The sequence below is a fragment of the Stegostoma tigrinum genome, chromosome 7 (assembly GCF_030684315.1).
Source record: "Stegostoma tigrinum isolate sSteTig4 chromosome 7, sSteTig4.hap1, whole genome shotgun sequence".
Classification (NCBI taxonomy): Eukaryota; Metazoa; Chordata; class Chondrichthyes; order Orectolobiformes; family Stegostomatidae; genus Stegostoma; species Stegostoma tigrinum.
Window position 1 is genome coordinate 52,384,085 of NC_081360.1, and position 22,416 is coordinate 52,406,500.

The 22,416-nt window shown below is 41.5% G+C and overlaps 1 protein-coding gene across 3 annotated transcripts in view; it reads right to left on the reverse strand.

Annotated features, from left to right (window-relative positions):
• mettl8 (methyltransferase 8, methylcytidine) overlaps positions 1–22,416 on the reverse strand; it is a 63,745-nt gene that overhangs the window by 40,247 nt on the left and 1,082 nt on the right. For 2 of the 3 annotated variants that reach the window (XM_048534797.1, XM_048534795.1), the window contains exons 2-4: positions 4,512–4,685; positions 3,798–3,889; positions 2,572–2,939 (exon numbers count right to left, since the gene is read on the reverse strand). In XM_048534797.1, coding sequence (XP_048390754.1) covers positions 2,572–2,939; positions 3,798–3,889; positions 4,512–4,672 — 621 coding nt within the window. In that variant the 5' untranslated portion in view covers positions 4,673–4,685. Of the gene's footprint in view, positions 1–2,571; positions 2,940–3,797; positions 3,890–4,511; positions 4,686–15,792; positions 16,201–22,416 lie in introns of all 3 variants that reach the window. The other variant, XM_048534796.1, reaches the window with a different exon arrangement.

The window sequence follows — 22,416 nt, forward strand, 5'->3', positions numbered from 1 at the left end:
GGTCCTTTTTGTAGCATCTTCCAAATTCATGACCTCTACTAATTAGAAGGACAAGTGGAACATAAACACAGGGACTCAAAACCTGTACATTTGCCTCCAAAACATACACAATCTTGACTCGGAAATACATCATCATTCCTTCACTGTAGCTGGGTCAAAAATGGAATGCCATTTCTAACAGCACGATGGGCATTCACTTCATCTCCATCCTCCATCCCATTACCACCAGCACAACCACTGCACTGCACAACACCACACCACATCTCACCCCACCCTCTTTTTATTAGTTACGGACAATAAATACTGGCCAGGTAGCAAAGCCCACATCCCACGAATGCATCAGAAAGAAAAAAAAAGACATGGCAATGTCGGAATAAATTAAGATTGTAACAGCAGCACACTTGGAAAAACGATAACGTCATGACCAGAAAGTGAGGCTGAATGATCTTTGGTAAAATACAACAGTGCACACTGTAAATGGTACACACTGCTGCCTTGTGCAGCATTGGTAGAAGGAGTGATGGGTGGGATGCTGATCAAGTTAGCTGCTTTGAATGTGCTGTGAAGCTTCCTGAATTTGGTTGAAGTTGCTCTTATTCAGACTAGCATGCAGAATTCTATCATACTCTTGTACTCTATATTTTAGAGATAAGGAAATTTATTACTCACAGCTGAATTCCTGCCTCTGACCTGTTCTTGCAGGCATAATATTTGAATGACAAACACATGCAAAGTACGGTAACCAAAAGCAAGTTTTAAAAAACTATAAATACTTAAAACCTGCCAATGATATATCCAAAATATAGTGCATCATATTGTACAACGGGGAACCAGGTAGATCAATTCGTTGGCTGGACAGTGAGTTTGTGATGCCAAGCGAGACCAATAACTGGGTTCCGTTCCGATACTGAGATTGGCATGGAGGCCCTGTTGTCTCAACTTCTGCCCACTGCCTGAGGTGTGGTGACCTTCAGGTTAAACTGACTTTCAATCATCCCTCTTTAATGTGAGAGCAGTCTATGACCCTCTGGTACAACACTAACCTTCACTTCACATTAAGAATCATTACCGTGCAAAAAGTCACTCTTGTTTTGAAGACTTGACAGGATTATTTTCCATTGCTAGTTCAAAAGAATTATAAACCACCAGGTCTGAGCAAAATATTTGCCTAATTATTAATAATTCGGACCTCTGAAGCAGTTATATGAACAAACAACACTAAGATCAGAAAACCTTGTTTTTCACTTCTGGACTGTCCATAAAAGTTGATTCTACAAATGAAATCCAGATCAGATGCATTTATGTTGAGTTGCTCTAACTAATTCAGTTTCCTTGAAAGTTTCTTCTATCTTCCCCTAGTTCAAATCTTCATTGTGCATGTTAAATATTTTTCCTTTAAACCAAATATTATAATAATGGAATAGGCTTGAAGGTCTGAATGGCTGATGCCTGCTCCTATTTCTTGAATTCTTAGCAGCACCTATGGGTTAATTACCTCACTATACAAAGTACGTAGATCAAAGCACCTGCACAATGTTAACCAGAACGAAAACGAAAAATTGCAAGAAATGAAGTTGCTGTAGTAATAAAATGAACAAAACAAAATAAAATTAAAAGCAAAATAAAAATGTAGAGAGAGAAAGAATTCAAATAAAGCAGATGAAAATTTCAGAGTTGCAAGTATAATCTATCCAAAACAGTACAATGCGAATGAGAAAACTTAACTCTTTGATATAAACAGTAGTCAATTGTCACATAACAATGAAAATAGCTTCCCTTGAGTTTTGAGTTGTAATGTGCAACTGTGATTTATTTTTAAATTATCTTGTTCAACTGCTATCTTAACTAGCTACATGGTTTGTTTGGATATATTGCACCTTCAACACTCCTCCCCTCTACCAAACTGAACAATGAATACAGTAATATTCTGGGATAGCACCGAGACCAATCATACACTCCACTGGAATCACAGCAGAGATCAAATAACTCAGCACACAACAAAAAAACCAAAGCTGAGTTTTATGGGCTCATCAAAACAGTGAAGACTTGTTTTTAAAAAAAAATTCTTTGCACTGGTCTTCTCGACTTTCTCTGCACCAATTGCACTACAGCAACTTTGCAAGTAAATAGGAGGAGATTCAATAAAGAAGCTAGGGGCGTTTTATATCCTTACTTGTGGGAACCACCAAAATCCTGCTTGGAACCATTTCAAAACAGCATTGCTAATATTGCGTTGTCATCACTTTGGGATGGAACAAGAGGATATCTTCATGTCATTCTGTTTTAGAAGACAATGCTATAATTGCTTGGCCTTTAAAAGGTCAAATTTCTTTATCAGTAAAGCTTATATGCCTCTGGACGAGCGAAGACATGCAAGAAAGAGATAGAAAGAGACAGAGATGTGCACAATGTCAACTTATCGGTAATGTCCCAGGCTCTTGAAAATGTGTTACTATAGTTTCCTAAGAATATATCACAACAGTGATTGTTTTAAAAAAATTCATATATTAACTTGAATGTACATTAAGGCTGAAAATGCAGACACAAGTTTTATCCGTTTTGCAAAGATACCTCAAAAATTCTGAAAGCGAAATCAATACCAGGAAAATATTCTGAACTTTTCCACATGTCTGTCCTCTTCCTGTCATGCTCATGTTCCACGTTTTTGCCATTCTTTGTTTGTTCTACAAGATTTGATTTCTGTACAGTATCAGCGAAATTTTGTTTAGCACATGTCTTATTAAAAGGATCCAACTTTGCTTGATCCGGACTTGCAGAATTACTTGGTGATTCCTTGACCTCTTCATTCCAATTGAATGCTCTATTTGGAAACAGTTCGGGAAACTCCTGTAACAACCATCTACGATCTTTGAAGAATTTATTTTGATGAGCTCTGTAGAATTTGTCCCAGTAGACACTGGCATCTTTGTCATATTTAACTGCAGCAACAAAATTGTAGTAAAAGACAAAAGAATAAATATCTATTAAAGCCTGAGGTCTGGTTTTAAATCACAATTGCAAGATTTGTGGATCTAGAATTGCAACATGGCATATTAAAGCATGTAACCATGAATATCGAAGGATTATGATCATGATGGAATATAGATTAAAAGATTAACGAATTATTTTTAAAAATTAGATGGCATAAATTACAGTTTCTCATGTAGGAATATAATGTAATGCATTTATAAAATAATTCCTAGTCTAGAAAAGTCTTATCCTATTACTTTCTACACCTTTCAATGCATTTTGCAATCATGTGACTTAAATCCGGACAGCTGCATATTACCATCTCATTTAGAGATATCTCATGCAGAGTATTTGGAGATACAAGGAAAAAGACACAAAAATTACACCAAAAACATTAAGAATATCAAGAATAATGTCAATGGCTGGATATCTGTTGACTGCAGGATAAATTGAGCCATGATTTACATGAACCATAATCTCATTTTTTAATATAAAATATTGTTTTCTTTTCAGCTGTATGTGTTTTGCTATATACATACATACCCCTTGACATTGATTCCTTTAAGTACATATAAAATAATCTCTGCAAGTGTCTAATTCAATTATTCTATCTGATACCAAATGCTTTTAGAAGGTTTGATCTCTATTAGAATTATCTTGAAAAGCAAAAGTTAGTTGCAGTACGCCATATGTTCACTGCAATGAGAACGGAGGTCTGTCATGTCAAATTATTCTGTTACAGATAATAACATTTGAATCTGTGTCTTCCAACTGTTGCACCTCTTAAAGAATAAACCGGAGGGTTCGGATAAAACTTCATCATTTACCTTGGTCTTCCAACGAAACTTTAATGCTGGAATTTTCTTCAGCCTTTAGTCTAGCAAGCTGTTCCTGTTCAGGTGTCCACTGAATGTGATCCCTAGAGAAAGAGGTTCATTTTCTTTTTTTTAAAAAAAGATTGTAGGTGATGCTATACATGATATTGACCTACAGGCTTATGTTCTTCCATTCTGAAATAGAAGACAAAAATATTTGGAATGTTTGGGGCTAGTTATCTGCCACCCTCTTGCTTTTTCCCACATCTTTATGCATGTAGAAAAGATCCTTTTGTAAGAAAATCAAAAGAGGAAGTTGTCCACCATATTTGAGAAAAATATTATTAATCAATCTGATTGTAGAGGATTAACATAAATTGAACCACATTAACTAATGTCTATGACAATTAAATCAATGTTCAAATTAATCCTAAAGAATCTAGCTTTAAATTTCATTACTACATTAGTTCTTCCTTCAGAGCATTTTAAGCAGGAATAAAAAGATAAATTTCAAATTCAAATCATTAACTTGATGAAATCATATCAGAAGTTCTCATATTGGTGTTCATTTCCATTTTGAGCAAAATGACCAACAAGTGAATAAATGTTGCATAAGTAATGTTTCCTGTAACACATAATCTGAAATTACACTTTGATATCAGATTTCCAGCATCCAGAATATTTTGCCGGTGTAAATGTAATCTGGTTTGGAAAACATCCACTTACCACATATTATGTTCAAATACTTTGCTGGGATCAGATAAAATCCGGGAGCCAAGAGGAGTAGTAGGTCGTCTACTACTTTGGAATTTACACTGCAAGCCAAGTTTCCTCCACAATGCCAAATGCAGTGTGTGAATTAACCCCACTTGTGACCTCCTCTTCATACTGATCTAATGCCTGTTCCAAAGAATACAAATATATCTAAATGCTGAAATCAGGAAAATCAAAAAGTAAATTAATGCAATAACTGTGTTTTGAGGAACAAAAATCAGCAAACTTAAGTGAAAAAAATGATTCTTCACCTCATTTTCAACAACAGAAAGAGCAGAAAAAAAGTGTTGTGATATTTTTCTTATGCTCAAAACTTATATTCATAAGGAATTGCTGTGAAGTGAATGCTCAGATATTAACAAGCTGGTTTGTCTTGACTATTGCTCAAATAATCTATCACAAAGCATCTTTTTCTTACGAATAAATAATGACCAGCTTCCTAATTTTAGTAAGCGGCAAATGAACAAGTTGTAATCCAATTCACGTTTTTGATATTGGAGGAAGGACTTATCTCAATTTCTGGCTTGCAAGTTGGTACTTGTGTGAGATGCAGCAGTTGAAATGGTGAAAATGTTTTACTTTCTTTCAACTTTTCATAGAATGTGGCCATGCCAGCATTTATTGTCCATCCCCATTTTTCCTTGATAAGGTGGTGAATTGCTCGGGTTTATGTGCTGTGGGTGTAGCTGGATGGGCTACTCAAAATGGCAGATTCCGATAATACAGCAAGTCTGCTGGGAAATCAAGCCAAGCACTGGCCAAAGTTTCTGTGCAAAGATACTGAACTAAACAAGCTGCAGACCCAGTCAGACAGGCTGCAGCTGCAGACAGCACAACACGCAATGGACTAAGCCAATTTACCAGGACAACAGCAAGAATTGTTTCCTGAATAAAGGGACACCTCACACTCCTAACTGGAAAGCCCACTTGACTTAATGTGCCCGTGACACTTTCAGAAATGGAGGACCAAAGAGTATCCCACCATCCGTATGGCACTGCCTGATTTATGCTGATCCATCAGAGTAATTGATTCCTGATTGATCCGTTGGTGGGAATTGAAGATCCTCCCAAAGGGACACAGAAGCTTCCAAGGATAAGAATCACAAAAACAGCACCCTCGGAAGTGAGTATTCAAGACAAACCACTGTGTGAAGAGACACCCCGGGACCATCACCATGTGCATCAAGGCCAAGGTCTAGGGCGGTGGTGTTTGATCATTCCAAGTTAAGAACATAGAACAGTACAGCACAGAACAGGCCCTTCAGCCCACGATGTTGTGCCGACCATTGATCCTCATGTATGCACCCTCAAATTTCTGTGACCATATGCATGTCCAGCAGTCTATTAAATGTCCCCAACGACCTTGCTTCCACAACTGCTGCTGGCAATGCATTCCATGCTCTCACAACTCTCTGTGTAAAGAGCCCGCCCCTGACATCCCCTCTATACTTTCCCCCAGCCAGCTTAAAACTACGACCCCTCATGTTAGCCATTTCTGCCCTGGGAAATAGTCCCTGGCTATCAACTCTATCTATGCCCAAGTTAAAGTACAAGATACTGACTTACGATATACAGTGTTAATTGTCAGATTTATGGTGTTAATTGTTAGTTTGTAACATAATGGTTATAATAGTATTAATTGTGTCATAATCAATAAAGATCATTTCCTATAATATTAATTAAGAGTCGACTCACAATTCCTTGTGGGATATATGAGCTAAACACAGTGTGGCTAGCACAACAAACTGGCGACTCAGATAGGACTTGATAAGAAGTAATTTTGTCTCTCTGAGATCAAACCCCACAGAAATTGATATTCCCTGAAAGTTTGCCTGAGCTCAAATTGAGATGACTAAATCCTACGTTACGGCCAGGAATTCAACTAAATCTTCGGGAATAGAAATATTAGGCCTAGTGGGTAAGGTAAAACACAGAATTTTGGTACAGACCCAGTGGGATTAGGACCAGAACATAACAAAGGCCGTACCCCCTGTCTGATCCACCTCCTGTAACCCTAATTTTAATCAGAAATGGCAGAAAAAGGCACCAGAGTAGAAGATTGTTTAGTTTGGACAGCATGGTGGCTCAGTGGTCAGCACTTCTGCCTCACAGCAACAGGGACCTGGGTTCAATTCCAGCCTCAAGTGACTGTCTGTTTGAAGTCTGCACATTCTCCCTGTGTCTGCATGCTTATCTTCTGGGTGCTTTGGTATCCCCCTTACAGTCCAAAGATGTGCAGGTTAGGTGGACTGGCCATGCTAAATTGCCCACAGGGTCTAGGGTTAGGGAGGGCATCTGGATGGGATGCTCTTTGGAGGGTCGATGCAGACTCAATGGGCCACACTATATAGGGATTCTATGAAGCTAAGGCAATACACTAGTAAGAAAAAATGGTCCATATGGGCAGAATTTTGTTATAATGATGAAACAGGACCAGGATCCCTTGGACAAAACCATTGAGAGGATTTGAAGAAAATTCAAGGGAAGCAGGCTTCCAAACTTGAAAAGCCCACAGCAACAATATGTTGTCTGGAATAATTGTTAGGAACTGAGCAGGAATTGAAAAAGATGTGTAAAGAATTAGAGGATTCTAAGAAAGAAATAGCAGAGTTACAATGGAAAAGCATAGAGCAAGGCCAAAGATATCAGTCCAACCTATTACATATGGGGCAATTCCAAACCCAATGTAAGAAAACATACTAGGATGTCCAGCATGCAGTGTCAGCTAAAGCAGCTGCCAAGAATGAAGGGAATCAGTTAAAAAGTAAACGTGCAGATCAACAAGCAACAGTAAGGGTAATGAGCCAATCCAATAAGGAAAGGAAGCAGGCACACTAAGCGTGTGCAGGAGATTCAGAAGTTAAAATCCCAACTCTCAATCCACAATGGAATAATATGCGCATATGAGGATGTTACAATGGAAGAAGAACAGGAAGTAGACTGGGAATGAGCTCAGGGAAGTCGGGCGGCAGTATGTCATGTGCATGAAGATCTGAGATCAGCCACCCCTGCAGTGACTCTGCAGGCACTCCATGCTGTAAAGAACGTGATTACCACTGAAAGACAGGTCAAGGATGCCGCCGACACCCCAGCAGTAACCTATACCACCCCATTTACAGGAGCACAATTAGCAGAATTTGCCAAAAAGATCCCAGATTTTGAGCCATTGGCAGACCCATATGTATTCTTTGACAGGGTCAGACACATAAGGTTTTGCATGGCTGAGATGAGAGAGAGAGGAGGTGAAACTCATTGCAATGTTGTTGAGCCTGCCAGTGCAGAGTGCAATCCCAGTCCCTCTGAATGTAGGGGAAGGCACCCTAGCCAATACGAATGAGGCAATCCTAACAGCACCTGGTACAAAAGAGGAGATCCTGCAAACGGACTTAACAAGCGTAGGCACAAGGAGGGAGAACAACTGACTGTCTTCACTGGTTTTTTGTGGGTACATTTTACTGGATGATTTAGACAGAGGTCAGTTATCCGGGGCTGACTCAGCTAAATGGGCTAGGACTTAAGTTTCACGCATCAACCAAACAGAGTAGGAAAGCGTGTGAGAACTTTGATGCTGCAAAGCCAACACATAACGAGGCATGGAGGTCCAAGAACTAAACAAAAATGAAACAAAGAAGGGAAATGCTTCTCTCTGAGCACCTAAGCGCTACCCACAGTGGAGGAATGAAGGAAGGAAAGGTAATCCTTACCAAAGGAACCCGCTCCACCTCACACGGCCATTGGGAGAGATAGAGGGGTACAGCAGAGGAACACATGGCAGCCAGCACAACACCACCACTGCAGGTGCCAGAACATTATGCTTGAGAATGTAGAGCCCCTGGATAGCCGGACTTGCAGCCCCAGGGACCACTGAACGTGATAGGAACAAGGAGTAATTGAGGGAGGCACCAGCTCTCATCAGAGGGTCCAATTTGGTAGGCTCCGGTCCATGCCAGCAACACTAGCCATCCCGACTCCAAAATTACAAGGCACCTGCATGACTATGTCAGGTCCCTGCCTCCCCCCCAATATGGGTCTGTGACACAAAGTGGGATAGTGTAGGTAGACCACTAGTCACTGGTGAGGTAGGAGGCTGTCCTGTAGAATTTCTTTGGGGTACCAGAGGCTCCCACACAACTCCAAACACCTCTAAATTTAATGATCTACCCTGGTGGATCACAAGGACTATTGTTTTAAGTGGATTTACTGGCATTGCAGAGGAGGGGTATATTACTGAACTGACGGAATTTAAACAAGGCGACATTACATGCCACCACCCTGCTATTTTAGTTAACCTTTCCCCCGGTGCAGAGCACATGACTAGGTGTAACCTTACTGTTGATCCAGTAAATTCCTGTACGCGGAAGATGCCCCCAATTAACAAGGTGCCACCCATCATCTCAACAGAAAATTACGGTAATAGGGTCAGCACAATAGGAGAGTTCTGGTTAAATCCCCTAACAGTGACAAGGATCCGGCTGTGCCAGAAGTGATTATGAAACACAAAGGGGTATTTCTCCAGCATAAACATGACTGCGGGCGTATACTGGTAGAGGTGATAACCAAGGGGCCAGATGTAAAACTGCAAAGACAACACGATTTCCCCAGACAGACAGAGGGAGACATAGCCAAGGTGACTGACAGTCTTTTACAACAAGGTGTGCTGTGACCTGCAGCTTCCATTAATAATGCTCCAATGTGGCCCACCAGGAAGCCAGATGGCTCATGGTATTTAACTGACTAACTACCAGGAACTCTGCACCAACAGTAGCAACCAGCCCGGCCACAATAATGAAGCTCGGACTGCAAGCAAAACACTTCACAGTACTTGATATTAGTAACGGTTTCTGGTCCATACCCTTACATTGGTCCTAACTGTATAAATTCGTGTTACCTTTTAGGAACAAGAGTACACCCGGGCCTGTTTACTCCAAGGGTTCCATAACTCACACTCGATTTTCCACGGACAATTAGCCGAGACATTAGAAAAGTCTTCCCAGCCTGATTCCCTAATCCAATACGTAGACCATTTACTCTTACAAACTGAAACAAAGAAGAAACATATCCAACTCCTACTTGGAATTACTCAACCTCTTGAAAGTCACAAGTTGTGAACTAAATCCGAAGAAGGCGCAGTTCTACAGCACAGGGTTACATGCTTGGGAACAAAAGTCACCTATGGGAAAGAGAGATAGACCAAAAGCAATTTGATTACATCGCGCACACTTCCCCAAGATGTTAGTGCACTGTGAACTTTCTTGGGTCTAGTGGGATACTGCAGGAACCACATTGATGGGTTCACCACCAAAGCGGCCCCACTCACAGAGTTACTGAAAAAGTACGCTGCCCAGAATTAACCATCCCAACATACTAAGACAGTAACTAATTTAAAGCATGACCTTGCAAAAACACCAGCCTTACTAGTTCTTAATCCTGCCTTACCATACACCCAAGAGGTTGCAGCCACAGACCATACAATAGCTGCCATTCTGCTACAGGACAGACACAGTAGGTTAGGTCCAGTGGCTTGTGGCTCCAGCTCCAAAGTCCTACAGCCTGTGGAACAAGGGTCTTCCAGGCATGAACAACACCTTCTCGCAGTTTTTTGGGCAGTCTAGTAATTTGACTATGTTATTGGTTTAAGCCCGCTGACTATCTAACTGACCACACCCTAATGCAGTTCCTGCCAGATGGCCAAATGAAAGACAGTTCAATGAGCCAAACCCAAGCCGCCAATGGACTCTGCTGCTTCAAGGTCGGGACATGATGGTCAAATGTACCAAGGTGCCCACCTTCCTAGGTGATAACCTAAATTATGGGGGAGACCCATATGAGTGCCAAATAATAACAGCAAAACACTCCACTGGTCTTTTCATTGTGAAGCAAGATGAGAGACAGTCAGGAATGAGACAGAAGGACAAGCAGGTAGAAATTACAGTCAACATCTATGTAGACGGATCCTCTACAGTGGAGAACAGCTGTGGGATCACCCGCTGAGGTATATATGACAGGCGCGCAAAAACTCAATGAACTCACTTTAAAATTACCAAGTGCTCAAGCTACAGAACTAGCAGCTGTAGCCTACATGGTCAGCATCCCAGTCTCCACCCGCGGACATATACTTTGATAGCATGTTTGTATGCAACAAACTCAAGGAATTTTTACCTCAAGGGAAGCTAGAGGTTTTATCTCAACTGATGGGAGACCCCTACCATAAGCTCCCTTATTAAATTAGATACAACAGGTTGCTGATGAAAGGAAATATGGCATCAAAGTTAGGAACCACTGCAAAGCATCCCCAGAAGGCAACAGCAAAGTGGATAAGTTAGCTGAGAGGCACTTGTGTAGGAGAATTTTGGCAGCCACCCATAGTAGAGTAGGCAAATGCGATCACTGTGAGCCAAACAAACATAGAGGGCCTTAGGCAAGCACAACGTCTCGATGATTCCCTGAAACAGATTTTGGGAAGAGTTTATCCAGGTCCTTATGTTAAATGGAAAAATTCCTTAAAAGTACGGGACAGATTAGTTCTAAAAGCAGGAGTTTACGTAGTTCCAATCCAAGACAGAAATCGGATCACATACCAATACCATGATGGGCTCAGACACCAGGAAACAGAAGCCACGACCAAATGATAGAAAGAACTGTGCTGATGGCCTGAGTTATTACGCAGAAAATTATCTGATGTATGCCCAAAAAATAATCCAGACAGGTACACTCAAAAGGAAGAAATGAGGCACACCTGTCCAGGAGAAGGGCTGCGGATGAGTCTACAAATTGATTATATAGGTCCCCTTCCACGAAGCAGGAATGGGTTTACCTATATTCTAGTAATCATAGATACATTCATAAAATGGGTTGAAGCTATTCCCATTAAGGCAAATACAGCCAAACCAACCGCACAAATCCTAACACAACAGGTATTTATGAGATGGGGTTTACCTCACAGTATCTAGTCAGATCAAGGAAGTCACTTCACTGGCCAAGTCATGCAGAATGTGATGACTATGCTTGGTATCAAACAGAAACTACACATTGCATACCACCCCCAATCTAGTGGGATCATGGCAGGGATGAATCACACCCTAAAAGGGTGGATTAGGAAGAAAATGCAGCAGAACAATAAAACCTGGGACACAATACTTCCATGTGTTCTCATGATGATACGCAACACCATCTCTCAATCCAGAGGGTATACCCTCCACCACCACCGATACCCTAATGGCAAGCCAATCCATAAGAGAGGTCAACCACCTGTTCGGACTTGAACTCACAGGACCTGCTCTCACTAAGTTCGCCCATGAAAAGTGTGCAGCAGCTCACCAAAGATATCAAGGGCATGCAGTTAGCAGCAGCTGTCAGGTTAGAAACCGTGTCAAACATTCCTTAGGACAGCAGGTGATGCTACAGATATACAGCCCCAGTTTTTTCATTACTCAGGTTCTCACACTGTAGTCGATAAAGTGAGTCCCTCGGTATACAGGGTTCTACAGGAAAGACCGGCTGGGACCACGTAAACCAATTAAAAGCCTGTGACACCCAACACACCCACTCTCGCCACATTAAAATATGTATGGCAGATGACACTGCCCTAGAGCAACTGACAAGACCAAGGACACCCCGCTACACATCCTCTTGGCTGGACCGCATCCCTGATAAAATTTATACTCTCCCATCACTACCACCAACTGCAGCTCCAAAGGCTAATAGACCTCTGGACAATCTAATTGACTTACCAGAGGACCTGACTTCTCTAATTGTTGGGAACAACATGACAGAACTTTCCATTAACTCCCCATTAAACAAAAAAATTGAAAGACCCCAAAGCCCTTACAAGTCAGACCCTAGATGGCATATCCACAACATGGATATGAGACAATGCTAAGAGACTAGTGTGGACAAGGGAAAAACAAACAGAACCGAACCATCAGGTAGAACACTTCAGCGTTAACGGCATCACCACTAGGGGGAATGACAGCACACAAACTTGGGAACCTGAAGGACACAATATTACCTGGCCCACAGAGACAAAGGATTCAGAACAAACTTATGACAATAGACAATACGTGCAGGCATAGGCCATTCGGCCCTTCGAGCCAGCACCACCATTCATTACGATCATGGCTGATCATCCACAATCAGTATCCTGTTCCTGCCTTATCCCCATAACCCTTGATTCCACCATCTTTAAGAGCTCTATCTATCTCTTTCTTGAAAGTATCCAGAGACTTGGCCTCCACTGCCTTCTGGGGCAGAGCATTCCATATATCCACCACTCTCTAGGTGAAGAAGTTTTTCCTCAACTCTGTTCTAAATGGCCTACCCCTTATTTTAAAACTGTGTCCTCTGGTTCAGTACTCACCCATCAGCGGAAACATGCTTCCTGCCTCCAGACTGTCCAATCCCTTAATAATCTTATACGCCTCAATCAGATCCCCTCTCATCCTTCTAAACTCATGCATACACAAGCCCAGTTGCTCCAATCTTTCAACATATGATAGTCCCGCCATTCCGGGAATTGACCTTGTGAAACTACGCAGCACTCCCTCAAAAGCAAGAATGTCCTTCCTCAAATTTGGATACCAAAACTGCACACAATGCTCCAGGTGCGGTCTCACCAGGGCCCTGTACAGCTGCAGAAGGACCTCTTTGCTCCTATGCTCAATTCCTCTTGTTATGAAGGCCAGCATGCTATTAGCTTTCTTCACTGCCTGCTGTACCTGCATGCTTGCTTTCATTGACTGATGCACAAGAACACCCAGATCTTGTTGTGTTTCCCCTTTACCTAACTTGACTCCATTGAGATCGTAATCTGCCTTCCTGTTCTTGCCACCAAAGTGTATAACCGCACATTTATCCACATTAAACTGAATCTGCCATGAATCCATCCACTCACCTAGCCTGTCCAAGTCACCCTGTATTCTCATAACATCCTCCTCACATTTCACACTGCCACTCAACTTTATGTCATCAGCAAATTTGCTAAATATTACTTTTAATGCCTTCGTCTATATCATTAATATATATCGTAAACAGCTGCAGTCCCAGCACCGAACCTTGTGGTACCCCATTGGTCACTGCCTGCCATTCTGAAAGGGACCCGTTTATCACTATTCTTTGCTTCCTGTCAGCCAGCCAATTTTCAATCCAACTCAGTATTTTGCCCCAATACCATGTGCCCTAATTTTGTTCACCAATCTCCGATGCGGGACTTTATCAAAGGCTTTCTGAAAGTCCAGGTACTACATCCACTGGTTCTCCCTTATCCATCTTCATAGATACATCCTCAAAAAATTCCAGAAGATTGGTCAAGCACGATTTTCCCTTCATAAATCCATGCTGACTCTGACCTATCCTGTTACTGTTAATCCAAATGAATCGTCATTTCATCTTTTATAATTGACTCCAGCATCTTTCCCACCACTGACGTCAGGCTAACCGGTCTATAATTTCCTGTTTTCTCTCTCCCTCCTTTCTTGAAAAGTGGGACAACATTTGCCACCCTCCAATCCGCAGGAACTGATCCTGAATCTATAGAACCTTGGAAAATAATTACCAACGCGTCCAGAATTTCTAGAGCCACCTCTTTAAGTACGCTGGGAAGCAGACCATCAGATCCCGGCGACTTATAGGCCTTCAGACCTAACAGTCTATCCAACACCATTTCCTGCCTAATATAAATTCCCTTCAGTTCATCCATTACCCTAGGTCCTTCAGCCACTATTGCATCTGGGAGATTGGATCTGTCTTCACTAGGGAAGACACAAGCAAAGTACCTATTCAACTCTTCTGCCATTTCCTTGTTCCCCATAATAAATTCACCCATTTCTGACTTCAAGGGCTCAATTTTAGTTGTAACCTTTTTTTTTCATATACCTAAAAAAGCTTTTACTATCCTCCTTTATATTTTTGGCTAGTTTTCCTTCATAGCTCATTTTTTCTGTGTATTGCCTTTGTAGTTATCCGCTGATGCTCTTTAAAAGCTTCCCAGTCCTCCAGCTTCCCACTCATCTTTGCTATGTTATACTTCTTCTCTTTTATCTTTATACAGTCCTTAACTTCCCTCGTCAGCCACGGCTGCCCCCGCCTCCCCTTAGGATCTTTCGTCCTCTTTGGTATGAACTGATCCTGCACCTTCTGCATTATATCCAGAAATACCTGCCATTGTTGTTCCACTGCCATCCCTGCTAGGGTACTGTACCACTGAACTTTGGCCAGCTCCTCCCTCATAGCTCCATAGTTCCCTTTATTCAACTGCAATACTGACACTTCTGATTCTCCCTTCTCCCTCTCAAACTGCAGATTAAAATTTATCATATTACGGTCACTACCTCCTAAGGGCTCCTTTACTTTGAGGTCCTTGATCAAATCCGGTTCATTGCACAACACCAGATCCAGAATTGCCTCCTCCCTGGTAGGCTCCAGTACAAGCTGGTCTAAGAATCCATCTCGGAGGCACTCCACAAACTCCCTTTCTTGGGGTCCAGTACCATCCTGATTCTCTCAGTCTACCCGCATGTTGAAATCTCCCATAACAACTGTAGTGATACCTTTGTGACAGGCCAATTTCAACTCTTGATTCAACCTGCACCCTACCTCCTGACTACTGTTTGGGGGCCTGTAGATAACTCCCATTAGGGTCTTTCTACCCTTAGTATGTATAGAGCTGAGAAATTCTGACTCTACATCTCCTGACTGTATGTCCCTCCTTGCAAGGGACTGAATATCATTCCTCACCAACAGGGCCACCCCACTCCCTCTGCCCGCCAGTCTGTCCTTTCGATAGCACGTATAGCCTTAAATATTTATTTCCCAGGCCCTGATCACTTGAAGCCACGTCTCAGTTATCCCCACAACATCATACTTGCCAACTTCCAACTGAGCCTCAAGCTCATCCACCTTATTTCTTATGCTTCGTGCATTCGTATATAATATTTTTAATTTGTTTCTCCCTTCATCCTTCCTATCAATCCTTATTTCACTTGGCCATACTGTACGATCCCTTCTTGAGTTTTCTGCTCTGTTGATTCTGTTGTCCTTCTTAACCTCTCTTATTCTCACTTTCCCTTGAACTTGAGTCTTAATTTTCCAGTTTCGCCCCCCCCCCCCCCCCCCCCCATTACTTAGTTTAAACACACCCGTGTTGCAGTGGCAAACCTGCCTGCCAGAAAGCTGGTCCCCCGATTATTAAGATGCAAACCATCCCTCTTGTACAATTTATTCTTACCCCAAAACATACCCCAGTGATCCAAGAATTTAAATCCTTGCTTCCGGCACCAGTCCCTCAGCCACATGTTCAAGTCCATTATCTCTCTGTTCCTGCCCTCTCCGGCCCATGGAACTGGAAGCAAACCGGAGACAACCACCCTCGAAGTCCTGCTTCTTCTGAGTTCTGTGAAGTCCCGCTGTAGGACGCCCCTCCTTTTCTTCCCGATGTCATTACTGCCGACATGCACCACCACCTCTGGCTCTTCACCTTCCCCTTCGAGTGTCTGCTGGGTGCATACTCGATGAATGTAATGAGTCATTAACCGAGAGGATGAAATAGTTCCAGGTAGCCACCCAGGTAAGGTATAACTGTGACTGATGGATGGCACTCGTATGCAATTCACACTTTTCTTGGGACCAACTCATATTCCTGTAAATTCTAAGGGAATCAACCACAATTGCTTGTTTACACCTTAATCAAATATGGGTTTCCATTCAAAAAATTAAGGGGGGAGGATTAGTGTGTGTGCATTACACATGTTATAAGCTATTTGGACATTAAACAATAACATCTTCATCTTCCCGCAGGACAACCATGACCACAAAAAGCATAATCAGGATCATCATCACTGAAAACAACACACAAGAAACACTGGGTATACATACCTAGGACACTTATGGTTGGGCCCACTGGACAAAGGTGAATGTGAGGATGATATTTTATGGGTACACCCCAATAAAAGTATAATGTTTGGCTGCAAAAACCAGAGAGTAGTATGCAGAAAACTGAATGGGAGCTCAGATGATTGCTATGTGAGTGTAGAAATCATGGGTGATTGGTGGGGTTTCTCAAACAACGTGAGCCCCAAGATAGGATGCTTAACAGGCAGCCCAGAAAAGGGATTGAAACTCAGACAGTGATGTCCTGGAAAACTCAGAGGGGAAGTTCCTTCAGTGCGAGCTTAGGAATGGCCTAAAACCAGCCAGAGGCACCCCCACCCGTGTATCCTGAAGCCACACCCGGTCCACGAAACAGGCTAGTACTAACACCTATGGGAAAAATCCTGTATGACAATGTTCACCACAAATTGGTACCTGTAGTGGTAAGTTTTGCTGGGAATCAACTGCCAGAGTGGTGCACCCCCAACTTAAAAGACTATACATCCACTTGGCCTGTAGATTGTTGGGACGAGAGATAGGGACAGACAAAGGAAAGACCAAACTTGGAATGTAGAAGTGACATAAAAGAGAAACACTGAATGACTTAGTGACAGCATATGGGGCAAGATATCAACCATTAACAGCATTGACTTTGCCGACCTGAACAATAAATTCAGGATCCTGGCCCAACAAGTAAAAGAGACTTTGGATACAATTAATGAGAATGGTTGGCAGGACGCTGAAGGTGATCCAGTTGGCCATAAAGTCAGTGGTCTTATGGAAGATGTGAAGGAAGGACATGCCAAAACAATCAATCAGGTAAAAAGGGAAATTGGAAGATGACAGCACGCAGCAGAACCGGACTCTGTGCAGCATGTATGGACGGTGGATGATAGAACAGTTGAGACACAACCTTGGTCAGGTTAGTCAGGGACAGGTTCCATTCTGGATCAGCAAAAAACAAATAAAGCATTCATTTAAGGGAAAGAAACACCCCGGGTTATCAGGCTGCTAACTCAGGCAGCTGACCAAAGTCTAGTTCAACACTAACTGTAAAGGGATTCCTGGGAAAGCATTAGGGATAGTACTGGGACTCCCAATAATCACGAACAACAGGATTGAACTAAGGGTGTCCAAAGTGGAAAACATTGGCACTATTCAAGGAGGGTCTATGGATAGGATATGATGACACCTTGTCACATAGTGGAGGAGGAAGGGAGGCTCATAGGCACTACTCTGGATGGATGTTGACAAATTAACATGGTGCTAACATGCTCATACCCAATTTATTTGAATGAACATGCACTATGTGGCTTCAAGATCAACACCAGTCTAAAGTGTCACATAGAGGCTTGCAACCTGGCCATTGACATAGCCTACAGGGGTGAAGGGGAATATTGACTCACAATCTCACTTCGCACATATCAGAATGGGACAGTACAATGCAATGTCACCAACACCATTTTCTGTATTGGGCCAAGTATATTGTGCAGTTGATTACATTAACTCTGTAAATTAATTACATCAAATTTATAATTAGCCAGGCATTTTAATTGCCTCATATCGCTATACATTTGGTTTTGTGACACATTGTACTAGGGCCTTCTTTACCTTTGTATCATAAAAGTCCTTTTTACCAACCCATTCACAAGTGTTCTATATTTACTACTACTACCATTTTCATGTTCATTCATAACCTTTACCAACTACTCGTTCACATGTATTCGATATTTATGACTAATATCGCTTTCTGGTTCATTCATAACAATGCATTATGTTTACTCTTACCGTATTCCATTCCTCAAACTGCAGTCTAGACATTTTGCCACTATCAAAGAGCATTTCCGTGAAATTGAATGAGTGAATGAGTGAATGAATGAACTGGCAATAGTGGTGAAATCCCAAGATCCAGCTGCTGTACTCAGTTTACTGCTTCCTCTCTACTTTGTTAAGTACGTGTATAATTCCCAGCTTAGTTAAATCATATAGGCCTAAATTTTTTTTCTCTAGTGTTCTTTAACATAAAGATAAGATACTGACTTAGATTTACAGTGTTAATTGTCAGATTTACATGGTTAATGATTAGTTTGTAGTAAACTAACATTATCGTTATTATAGTATTAATTGCATTATAATCAATAAAGATAGGTTCCTATAACTATTAACAGTCGTCTCATAGTTCTTTGTGGGATGTACAAGCTAAACATATTGTGTGGCTAGCGCAACAGTAGATAAACCTACAGTTCTGTACCTACAGTACGAGGGAATTCATGGCCTTGAAGAAATATATTTGCAGGTAAAGGTGATGTGAGACTTGGAAAGTAACTTTCAGATGTCAGTGTTCCCAATTGTACTGCTGTTGTTGTCCTTCTCTGAGCTGGTAGTTTTGAGTTTGGAAGGTGCTGTTGAAGAAGCCTTGGTGAGTTGCTGCAATGCATCTTCTAAATGGTATACACTGCAGCCATTTCATGGCAGAGGTGAAGGGGTAAATTTTACGAGGCTGACGTGCTTGATCAAATGGACTGCTTTATCCTTAACTGTGTCAGGCTTCTTGTTTTGTTGAATCTTCACTTATCCAAGCAAATGGGATATACTTCATCACAGCTTGCACCTTTTAATAATGGACTGCCATTGGTGTCCAAGGAGGTGAGTTATTCAACACAGATGATATAATCTCTGATTTTCCCTCACAGTCAACATATTTTTAGAGGTAGTCCGGTTAGCTTTCTTGCTCAATATTCACTCTAGAGTGTTGATCTTGAGGATTCCATAATAGTGATGTTGCTGATTACACCAACAACCAACGATTATTGCTTAGTAAACACCACTTAATAATAGCATTGTTGACAGCTTCCATCACTTTGCTGATGATTGAGAGAAGACTAATGATGTAGGAATGAGCTGGACTGGATCTGTCCTGCATTTCATGGACAAAATGTAATTGGGCAATTTTCCACATTGTCAAGTAAATTTCAGTTTTAGAAATTATAGAGAAATAGCTAATTTAGATGTGCGGTTAGTTCCGGAGGACGAGTTTTCAACCAGGATGTTGTCAGGGCCCATTAATTTTGCTTTCCCGGTGAAGTCAGAAATTTTTTGATGTCACATAGAGTGACATGTCTGCAATGTTGGGGACCTTAAAAGGAGGCCATGCTGGATCATCTACTGGACACTTCTGGCTGAACATGATTACAAAGGTTCAACCTTGTCTTTTGCAAGCATGTACTGGATTCCCTGTATCACTGAGGATGGGATGCTCATAGAACAATAAATGAGTGTCGTTCAAGTGGGAAAATTGTGCAGAACTGACATATATTCTGATTTTTTCTGTTGGGATTGCTAGAGCACATTGGTTCCACTGTTTAACATCCAAATAATCCTGTGATATAGCTTCACCAGTTTGGCATCTCATCATTAATCATGACTGGTGCTATGCCTGGCCTGCTTTCTTATATTTTTCATTGAATCAGGATTGATACCTTAATGGTAATTGTAATATGAGGGATCTGTGGACCATGAGATCCAGGCTATAGTGGAACATAATAATACTGTTGTTGGTACACAGTGCCTCATGGCTCCTCAGTTTTTAGCTGCTAAATCTGCACACAACTATCCCAATTCAGCATAGCTGTAGCAATTTATATGCTCCAAAAGGCAGGCCTCCCACAGATTGATAGCAAGGGGGTCACTGGGGAACAGGTGAATATTTAAGGAAGGACATTTTCTAGATTTATCTAATACATATGCAGGGCTTAATGCGAATGAGGTGGACAAAGAAAGTATAATAAGGACAACAGACTTAAACATGATGGTACTATAAAATAAGTTGTAAAGCACAGGAAAAATAACTGAAAAAAAAGATAGGTTGTGGCTTTTGGAATTCTGTAGTAAAGGGATAAACAGCCTCTTCCGCAATCCTTGAAAAAAATACAAGCTCTTTCTAGCATTTGATGTTCTCTTGACTACAGATTGTTCCAAAGTGCTTTACAAAGAATAATTCTGAAATGCAGTCACTCTCATAATGTAGGAAGAGACAGGTGTTAACTTGCTTAGAAAGTACTATAAACAGTAATTAACTAATGACCAGATAATCTGTTTTAGTTACACTGATTGAGAAATAAGAGATTGGCCAGGAAGCGCAAAATCTACACCACCCTCTTTGAAACAATGCATGGTATTCTCTATGCTAATCTAAAACAGCAGATATAGCCCAGGCTTAAAGCATCAGAAATGAGCACTCACTCTGTGGTGCCTGATTGGTGTGCTAGCCAAGATTTTATGCTCAAATATCTGGAGGATGGCTGTATTGTTTTGGGTATGGGTGAAATATCTATCAGATATGGAGTTGCAAGCAGATAGGATAGTGAAGGCGGCTTTTGGTATGCTTGCCTTTATTGGTCAAAGCATTGGGTATAGGAGTTGGAAAGTTACGTTGAGACTGTACAAGACATTGGTTAGGCCAGTTTTGGAATACTGTGTGCAGTTCTTGTCTCCCTGCTATCGAAAGGATGTTGTGAAATTTGAAGGGCTCAGGAAAGATTTACAAGGTTGTTGTCAGGGTTGGAGGGTTTGATCTATACAGAGAGGCTAAATAGATTAGATTAGATTAGATTCCCTACAGTGTGGAAACAGGCCCTTCGGCCCAACAAGTCCATGCTGCCCCTTGAAGCATCCCACACAGACCCATTCCCCTATAACCTACACACCTCTGAACACTACGGGTAATTTAGCATGGCCAATCCACCTAGCCTGCACATCTTTGGACTGTGGAAGGTAACCGGAGCACCCGGAGGAAACCCACGCAGACACGGGGAGAATATGTAAACTCCACACAGACAGTCGCCTGAGGCTGGAATTGAACCCGGATCCCTAGCGCTGTGAGGCTGCAGTGCTAACCACTGAGCCACCATGCCACCCCACTACTTTCCCTGGTCCACTGGAGGCTGAGGGATGACTTTACAGAGGTTTATAAAATCATGAGGGACACGGATAGGGTAAATAGACAATGTCTTTTCTCCTGGGTGAGGGAGTCAAAAACTAGAGAGCATAGGTTTAAGGTGAGAGGGAAAAGTTTTAAAAGGGACCAAATGGACAACTTTTTCACACAGACCATAATGTGTGTCTGGAATGAGCTGCCAGAGAAAGTAGTGAAGGTGGGCACAATTACGACATGCAAAAGGCATCTGGATGGTTATACAAATAGAAACGGTTTGAGGGAAATGGACTAAATAGGACTATATTTATCTGGGATATCTGGTTGGCATGGATGAGTTGGACCGAAGGGTCTGTTTCCATGCTGTACATCTCTGAGATGAGGAAAGAAAGCATTTAGATTTCATGGTTTGTATAAAAAGAATTACAAACTTGGTAGTCAATCCAATAGACCACATGAAAGATGAGGCAGGCATAGGAATGAGTAGAAAGGAAACCTTCAGCTACAGTCAGATAAATGAGATGAGACATTAGCCTGACAAATTGGAAAGTACATAGTTAGAAGTTGGGGAGGAAAAAAAGCTTTTTCCAAAAGTCCATTTTTATGCTTGGGCTTCATTGGAAATATTAACCTTTATTAACTCACCTAATTCTCAAGATTGTGCAGGTAGTCCTTTTCTTGAATCACTGCATTCCACTGCAGTGCAAATTACAACCCCAACAACATTCAAAGGAACAGCAACATATGCTCAAGCATGGATAATTTATGACTTGATCAAGAACCTAAAATTAGTTTTCCTATTCGCCTAGGTACATTATATTCTGTATGATGGAGGGCATGAGACTGGAATATATTGCCAAAATACTTGTGGAAAGTTGCTTTAGTGCATCTTGTTGACAGCGCAAAGTGCCAATGTATTGGTGAATACTTAGGATGAAGTATCACTGTCTCTGATTTGTCTCAGATGACAGCAAATACTTTTTATAATTTAAAAAAAACTGTTCCTTGAACATTGTTGGGGTTGTAATTTGTATTGCAATGGAATGCAGTGATTCGAGAAAA